This window comes from Mercenaria mercenaria, chromosome 6, assembly GCF_021730395.1.
Source record: "Mercenaria mercenaria strain notata chromosome 6, MADL_Memer_1, whole genome shotgun sequence".
Lineage (NCBI taxonomy): Eukaryota > Metazoa > Mollusca > Bivalvia > Venerida > Veneridae > Mercenaria > Mercenaria mercenaria.
The window spans coordinates 79,939,479-79,948,667 of record NC_069366.1 but is presented as its reverse complement, the minus strand read 5'-3'; the positions used below and the strand labels follow the sequence as shown (position 1 = coordinate 79,948,667).

The following is a 9,189-nucleotide window of genomic DNA, read 5'->3' as shown; positions in this document are numbered from 1 at the left end:
ATGCATATAGTAATTTATGCTTTTTGCCAAAGGGTTGTCGCCCGTTTCAACTCTTCAGTGACACGCTTGGCTGTCTCATTGCGTATCAAATTGAAATGTATACAAAACATTAGGTCGAATTGTAAATAGACCAATTTCAACAAAGTATTTAACAGGATATTTTTACGAGTCATTCACACTGTCGTTTGGGGTGAAATGTTCGCTTTGTACTGTCACGTTTATAGCAGGTAAAATAGCACTTCTCAGTGAAATATATGCTAAAATGATTAGATATACCTGTTCACTTCAGCTGTTAAGTTTAGATATATGTCTACATTCGCTGGTTCATAAATGTAAGGTAAGATATTTCTTTTTATTTTCCCTGTTTAATTTATTTATTTTTATCGAATGTAAACATCAAGCTGTCAAAGTAATCGATATTTGCTAGTAACTTGGATCTAGGCTACTGTTCTATATGCTTCCATATGGAGCTACTATTTTCACGAACGTATACATATATATAGAGAGACTTTGTCTGTTAAAATCTGTCCTCTGCACAATCTGCTATTGCTGAATAAGCTTATTTCATGTAACACAAACAAAGCTTTTCTACACCTGTCATTTGAGGTCAGGCAGAGTTTATCATTAACCATCTCAGTTTATAAATGCAGCCTGTTTATTATGCATTCAAATGAAACCGATCGTTCAGGGTTTAAAGTATTTAAAGAATTCAAATGTATCAAATGCCTATTTTCCATAAATTGTCCTTATTTTGAAATGATTATTAATGGTGACAAAAAGGCTTCGGGGAATCATACACCTCATCTGGTACCTGGTAGTGTTACACTCGCGACTGTGGAAAGGGGTCGAAATCTATGACGTTCATATAGCATATATATATATACAGTAGCATAGAGTTCGATTTAATATAATTGTTCTTTAAATAACCAGACTATCTGGCTCAAAACTTTTGTTAAATTTATACAAAAACATTTTATTTTTCATTAAGAATAAAAGAATGAAATTCGGACAGTCGACGATTACTATTTAAAGGTTCTTGGTATGAAAATTAATATGGTACAGTAGCTCCCTTGCTTTGCGCTCAGCATGGAAAGGGAAACTGGCATGTCTTCATACCTCATTCCATCAAGTATGAGGTGTTGAGAGTGATCTTCACAATCGACCTAAAATAAAATAGTATAAACTTATATTAATATACATGTCTATATATGTTTATATTTACTTCTTAAGCTAATAAAAATCGATCGTTTATTTCGATTTTAACACCGTTGCCGTTTTATAATTTTCATTATTTTTTATCTATAAACTCAAACGTTCATGCACAACCTAGTTATTATTATGCCTCTATTTTATTGCCAATGCAAAAAGTTAACGTTAGATCTATATGCCTATTCCTGTTGGTGTATTAAGCGAAAATTTACTGTCAATTTTGTTTGATATCAAACTTTTTGATACAGCGCAGATATACACATATTTACCTGAAACAGTTTATCAATTAAGAGTTCGTAAGATCATTTCATAAATTCTGAGCATACTAGTATTATGCGAAAGAAAATATTAAATTGCCACGCTGTAATGATCAAATTTTAGGCTTCAAGAAAATACCTGGAAAAATATGTGAAACATAACTTCACTTGCTTTTTCAGACCTCTCCTGTTGTAAATTCATTAAAACAATGTAAGACTTCCAAAGTTGCAACTCCCGCCACTATTCGGTTATGGAGGCAAAGTTAAAATTTGTGGACACGCTCACTGTCGGGCTTGAGAATATGTTGTCGTCAGGAAATCACGCCGACGTCACGATTATTGTAGATGGGAAGGTTTTCCCGTGTCATAAGGTAAGTAAAATATGTGTGAGCCCTTACGCCAAAAAAAGGTCATTCGGTAAAATGTGTTACTTAATCGTCTTTCTCGAGAAAATATATCTCCGTTTGTATTTAAAACTGAAGCGAGGTCATGTAAAAAAAAACGCATGAAATATTAACGACGTTTGCTACCAATGTATTATCATGGTATGTAGGCCCTACACTATGATCAGAGAACAGGGTAGCTTTCCACCGGTTTGGAATGGGTTTATGGAAAATTCAAAGAAATATAGCAGTTTGTAGAAAAACTAAATCTCTTTACTGTGTAAATAGTATTTCGTTGTACATTGTTTTTCTAATAATTATCAACTTGGAATACTTCCTTTGTGTTTTTCAATGAAACACGAAGGTACACGCAATGTTATAACTGAGAATGGCTCCTGTAACCAGACACAGTTTGAGAACGGGGTAGCACGCTTATTTTTCCTAGAAAGATATTTTGTAATCTTTTAATCATCTTTTAATTTAGTATATTATATCAATACACCAATTATTGGTTATAAATATAAATTTCACCCATATGGCTAACTGTACTTACAGGAGTCTTGGGCGACGAATTAAAAAATTAATATTTTATATTTTATAAGTCGTGCGCACGACATATACTATTTCGAGCGTATGACTTAAATATCTCCTTCTTTACCTGCGCACATTCAGCTTCTTCACACTGAGTGCACAACCTTCTACCCGACAGTACAAAGAGTTTATTTTTGCTGTATCACGATGCGCATTTACGTCTTGTTTTGTTATTTTGTAAAGAGCATATATCTTAGTTGAAGTAAAGTATACACCCAATGGCGTAACAGTTGAGTAGTTTTGACTTAAAATGCATTTTTATTTGAAATTAATTTATTTGTATATGAACTTACGTGTGAACCGCATTTTGCATAGATTACAACAATTATAGTACAAATAATAGGAGAATTTCCAAACTAAGAACTTTCTAATGTCCACCCACATGTTCCACAGGATCATTATTTGGCCTGTACGTCGTTCGGTGACTGGTTTTTGGATTTCGAAACGGTGTTTCAGGTGATAAAGCTGAAGGTGAGAGAGGTTCTACGATCCCAGCATATACATGTATTTAGTTGTTTATAGGCTCCAGCATGACAAGGTTACATTCTTAGTCCGGTGTCCAAACTCCAAACCATTTTATAACCTCGGAGATGAAAGTCGGATTGCAACCTGTACACCTATACCCTGCTGACTTTACAAATGTTTCTTCCAGCAATGTCTTGCCAATTTGTAACGCCGGACGTTGTAACTGTCGCCTTACTTTTATGCACAAGACTTTGACTTGCGTGACATTAAATTATTAACCTTTTAATTATGGAATTATTTTCTCAGTATAGAGTATAAGACTGTGTAAAATGTATCGAACGATCATTGGTAAGACTGTTTTATTGACACTAATGAGATACAGTAATCAAAACAAGTATGAGTTAATATTATACACTGTGTTAGTCAAATACAACTTACATTTTTACTTATATCAGTATCGAAATCATTTCAGGTAATTCTGTGTGCCATGTCATCGTATTTTGAGGCGATGTTTAACCACGATATGATCGAGACAAGGGGAGGCATTGTTACATTGTATGACATTGAACCAGAAATATTTGATCGTCTGCTCAGATTTATGTACACAGGTAGGAAAATTGCAAATGACTTATGCGTACACTTCGGTGCGAAAGGGTGGCATACAGAATTGTTCTTGACAGTTATCCTTGTCCGTCCGTACGTCCCAAACATGTTATGTGTGTTGCACTCGACGTTCATTACCACTCTGGGAACTGACTCAGTCTTTTACAAATGATAACTGATTATGTACGGAAAGAAATACGTTTTAAAAGGGACCATACTCCTCCAGGTTATGATCATGTTTCTATTAGATTTTTACTGAAAAGCCATTTATGGATTGCCTGCTGTTTTTAGTGATCGTATAAGTCCAGTGGACACATTTCTATACATTTTTAAGTGATTTCTTTCCCGACCAAATGTTGATCAGTGCGTGTCAATGCATTCAGTGACAATGCATATTTGTAGATATCATTTTTCATGTGCAAATATTGAACTTTTTTTATCATTAATTTTGGCACGCCCTTTATTTACTTATTACTCATGTTTAACACAATTTAACTCCGTCCGTTTAGTGGTCTTACTTTCTTCATTTCAGGGGTGGAAGTAGTCGATCACACAAATGCAGAACGAATTTTTCGTGCGTCTTCAATGCTGCAAATTCCGTGTCTGCAAGAACGTTGTGAAGACTTCCTACTTACACAAGTGTCCAAAGAAAACTGCATTGGTATTTGGAAGATTGCAAGAGCGCATAACTGTAAAAATCTAGTAGAACTCGCCCAGCTAACACTTATGGAATTGTTCACAGACATTTCCACATCTGACGAGTTTCAGAAACTCGACGCAGACGAACTTATAGATCTTATTAGAAGTGACGAGCTTTCCGTACCGAACGAAGAAAGCGTTTGCGAAGCAGTGATGTCTTGGGTGAACTTTGAACCTTCCCGGCATTCTCAGCTCGGCAAGATATTGCAAGTGCTTCGTCTGCCTCTCGTGACACCGGACTATTTGTTTACACTCCTCCGGGAGGATTTAGTGCTTGATATAGAAGCGAACAGAAGTGTGCAAGAGGCTTTTAGATATCATATGTGTCCGGCGAAAAGATCGCATTTTACTTCGAAACGATTTACTCATCGAAAAATGAGTGACAGGAACGATACACTGGTAATTGTTGGTGGTCTTTTGAAAACAGTTCCACGATTTCAGACGACAAAAGAAGTCGTCTGCTACAGTTTCCAGCAAGAACAGTGGTATTATTTACCATCAATGCCGTATGATCCCGGGTATGAGTTTGCCGTCTGTGCTTACGGGCCGGATATTTACGTATCTGGAGGCTGGTTAAAACTTAAGGGCATGTCTGTGTATAAAGGAGAAAAGAATAAGTGGAAAACTTGTGACGTCATGGCCAATGGACGCTGTGGTCATGCCATGGTCGCACTGACAAATTCCGTATTCGTATTTGGCGGACGAGATGGCACAGCACCCGCTATGACTAATATAGAAGAATTCGATATTAGATCAAAGAAATGGAAACAGGCAGGGGAACTCATTCTTGGAATTCGTTCAATGTCGTCTGCTGTTGTCGGCGAAAATATCTTTCTGTTCGGCGGAATCACTGAAAACGACAAAGATTCTGATCGAGTACAGTGTTTTGATGCACGCACTAGCAATGCTACAATCATTGGCGAGCTCCCGTTTGCTTGCCGTCTGACAAGATCAGTTATCGTAGACAAAATTGTTTACATTGTTTTACCAGACGGCAGAATAATGACATTTGACACATCCGTGACGCCGCGGAAGGTCATTCAGTCTCTCTCGGAGCTATCATTTTCCTTCGAAGCCGAAGATGAAAATTTAGAGGTTCCCCCGTTACCCAGAGAATCCCCTTTACTTCCTTCGCCTTCATCGCCGAAATCTGTCGTTTCAACATCGGTTTCGGATAAAGAACATGTTCTGGCTAAAGTAGTTGGAAGAATTACAGGTTTCAATCAACACCACTTCGAAACTATACAACACAGAGGGAATCTGCTGCTTGTCGGCGGGAAGACACCTGATAATACAATTCTAAGAGATGCTATGATAGTAGACCCGACAAATTCCAAAATTGTTTCGCAGATTGAAATGCCGTCTGCAAGATGGTGTTTTGGTTGTGCCAAAATATCTTTAAGGAAAGAATACCTACAGAACGGTATAGGCGTTGTTTAAAATGTTTTAACGTTTTGAAACTGTACAGCGATATTGTGTTTTCTTGGGAGCTGTTTTCTGCATTTCTTATATCATTAAGGTGGTTGTGGATCAATAAGATAGTTACATGGTTATGTGATTATATACCACGTGCTTTCAACTATGCTTTACTTGATTCTTATTAAAATTTGTTTTGTTGTCTCAAGCTGCTGGGCAGTGTTTTATTTCTAGTTATTACATGTCCATACTTTTGGTTACTCTGCTTTTCCTTCGAGCTTGATATTCATCGGTTGCAAAGGATAATTTATATTTGACTGTTTTTTTAATCAAGAATCTCCATATTTTGAAGATAGGTATTTATGTCTGTATGTTTATTTGTTTAATTGTACATTATATTTTCGCAGAAGCAATAAATTGTATATTTATGATGCTTTATGTTACTTTCTCAGATATCAAAAATCATAATAAAGACTGCCAGGCATTTAGGTCTTATTTATGGTTATCATTTATGTTTAGTTTTAACAAACTCGTACACCATGGCCAATAAAACATGATTTTCAGCACTGATGTATACAATATTGTACATGCCCCGAGGTTCGTCTTCAAAGACAACTACAGTCGCTTTATAGTTAATTGAGGCAGTTCGAATACTATAAACGAAAATGCAACTGCAGTCGCTTTAAGTGTTGCCAAGGAAATGTTAAACTATCTGAATTTTATAGGTCCCATATGGTTCTGGAACAGCTAGTTTATGAAAAAACTGGAACTACTGTCTGCATGGTCGTACGAGGCGCCATATAACATGTATTCTGTTTGTACACCGTAAACCCCAAGTTAACAAATAAGTTTGTAGATTTTTACTTAAAGCACTTTTGATTTCAGCTATAAAAACAACAACAACCAAACATACATTTATAATCAAAATAACAGGGGAAATATGTCTATGTCAAGATTAAGTCCAATAAAGCGGTATCATAAATATTTTCAGTTCTTTAAGGGATATACAGGTGTAACAATGGATGTAAAATTTTAAGCCTTTTTATTTTTATAGTAACTGTATTTCTCACATTTTATTGACAAACATAAGTAAACATGTTCTAGATTATTCTTACTTTGACGTTTTCACGTTTTTGCTAACCTAACCTGCGTTTTGGCAATTTAGGACAAGACTTGAACATTGTTTTAAAATATTATATTCCACTTTTCTTTTTTCAACTTTTCGTATTTTTTACCAGGGACAATAGGGGCAATCCGGGTAAGTACGGACGAATTTTACAACGGGAGATCAAGATCTAGCTACACGCAAGTAAATGAAAAGAATGATTACAAACTCTTTTCCGGTTCATTCGGAAATATATTCACGCGCGTTTTACCGTTTACTCCTTCCATTTGGTTGGTCCAAGATATAAAATATGACGTCTTAAAGTAAAGTGGCAAAAACGGCAAAGTACGGACACGGCAGGGAAAGTTCGGACACAAAAAAGAAAAACTACGGACACCATTAAATAGTAGGGAAAGTACGGACACTTCGAGCTTTTTAAAAAAGCGTTGAACAATTTTCTTTTCACCTTAACAATAAATACATTGAAGATCTATTTCATTCGTTACAGATATTATTTCATGTAATTCATAAGGAAATTTAATTGTAATTTCAATTTACGAACATGATAATTAAACAAATAAACAATTATATCTTAATAATGATCTGAAACATATTTTTACAACACAGCTTTAAAACTTTTCTAGTTAATTTATGAAGATTTGCAATCAGTATGAGATTTTTTTATAAAGTATTTTGTCTTTACTTCTCTCTATATATATGAAACTAACTCTATATAACTTTGAACATTAACCCATTTGCATTTAAAATCTTAGAAGCATCTTGTATGCGACCATCATTGCAGAAGAAGCCAATGTTACATCTTTGGGAAGGACCAACTCCTTTTTTGTACGTCGGTTCAAATTTAGGCTTCAACATCAAGGGTGATTGTACAAAGTTTTTTCGAAAAAGTTCAGCTACAGCAACTGCATCTGATCGACGTAAGTATGCTACAGTGTCCTTGGAATCAGGGTACTGCAATATTGCTATAGCGTTTTCATCATAACGATTATCTGGTTCCGGTTTTGCAATATAGCCTTCGCCAACAGTCAATGCCCGGTTTCCATGGTGATGCATTCCTACAGCTTGAACGGCATAAATTATGACTTTCCTCATCACCTAGGATAAATCGTAAACAGTTATAGAAACGTTATCAAAGAATTTACACCGAAACACTGCTACAACTATGCACTATATATAGCCCAATTTACTTTCAAGACAATGAAATTCAGTTTAGTTACTAGCTAGCTGTGCTACGTTTTTCATCTTCTACTTCATTTAACTACATATGTATGCAGACTATGTTTCCTTTTCCTTTTTAACCCTCTTAGTAGGTGGCCTACTTTTTTCTTTCCTCTCTTTTTTTCTTTTTTCTTTTTCAGTTTTTTCGTTTTCTATACGTAATTTTTCATTTATAACATCTGCACTGGTCAGCAAGCGATGGTGAGTAATAGATTTTCTATTTTTATTCTTTTTTACTGGAATGCTAACTGGTTTTGGGACGTAGGTTTCCTTTATTTCTTCGAATAAGCTTTTTTCTTTCTTTTCAGGGTAACTACTGGCTTCACCACAGAAACTGCTGTGTACGAAGAACTCATCTCCATTTATATCTGTGAGCGGATCAGCCACTATATTACCGTCTGATATCAGCTGGAATAGTTGAGCCGGGTCGCTTATATCAAGAACTTCATCTGCACACGCTTCATCGTTCTCTGCCCGGATAGACCTTGTACTGTTGTCGTTTGTTATACATTCAAATGATACTGATGGAGTTTCAATAAATGCCACAGAAAGAAAAGGGTCAGATGTTGTCTTTGTAGAGTCATCAGGCAATGGAATAGCGGAGGCAGTGAACATCTCTTCTGATGCTTCTTCAGTCAGGCCGTGGGAAGTTTCCGTATCCAATAACTGGTTCTTTAGTTGTAATTCCGAGTTGGAAACTTCAGATTTCTCTGTTTTCCGACCTTTCAGCTGATCTAACTTGTCAGACACCGAAAGGCTGGTTTGCTCAATGTCAGTCAGTGGTTTGTCAGTTGGTTCACTTGGACCGAACATTTGATCGGGGATAGCATTTCTGTTTAAAGGAAATATGCCACATGATCTGAAACCACTCTTGATATTTGAACTGGTTACTGCTTTATCCCATGATGTAGAAAACAATGCTGGAAAAGTCCACTTATTTATCTGGTTCAATGGACTTTCCTGTAGGAAACTTGAACACACGTCATTATACGCTCTATTAAGCGGACCAAAAACAGCCTTATCTAACGGCTGAAGGGCATGGGTTGTATGCGGTGGAAGAGCTAAAATATGAATATTCTCTTCCATAGCTCTCATAAGGATCCCAAGAGTTTCATGAGATGAATGGCCGTCCAAAATGAGAAGTTGGGGCCTCTCGGAACCACAAAACTCTAAAAATACTTCATTAAACCAACGTTCTCCTAGGTTATCGTCCATCCATCCG

At 36.2% G+C, this 9,189-nt stretch overlaps 1 protein-coding gene across 2 annotated transcripts; it reads left to right on the top strand.

Annotated features, from left to right (window-relative positions):
* The first annotated feature begins 63 nt into the window (after window positions 1–63).
* LOC123548425 (kelch-like protein 24) lies at window positions 64–6,051 on the top strand. 2 transcript variants are annotated; one of them, XM_045335683.2, is made up of 4 exons: window positions 64–227; window positions 1,647–1,837; window positions 3,378–3,513; window positions 4,041–6,051. In XM_045335683.2, exons 2-4 carry the CDS (start codon window positions 1,718–1,720, stop codon window positions 5,645–5,647), a joined length of 1,863 nt encoding a protein of 620 aa, XP_045191618.2. In that variant the 5' UTR covers window positions 64–227; window positions 1,647–1,717; the 3' UTR covers window positions 5,648–6,051. The 2 variants fall into 2 exon arrangements, with proteins under 2 accessions (XP_045191618.2, XP_045191617.2); XM_045335682.2 differs by having other exon boundaries at window positions 64–337.
* Window positions 6,052–9,189: the final 3,138 nt, after the last annotated feature.

Bases quoted from the DNA above. Each gene is read 5' to 3' on its own strand.
- LOC123548425 (XM_045335683.2), top strand. From the start codon at position 1,718: ATGGAGGCAAAGTTAAAATTTGTGGACACGCTCACTGTCGGGCTTGAG. The intron at 1,838-3,377 runs GTAAGTAAAATA...AAATCATTTCAG, and splicing joins AGGTTTTCCCGTGTCATAAG to GTAATTCTGTGTGCCATGTC. The intron at 3,514-4,040 runs GTAGGAAAATTG...TCTTCATTTCAG, and splicing joins GCTCAGATTTATGTACACAG to GGGTGGAAGTAGTCGATCAC.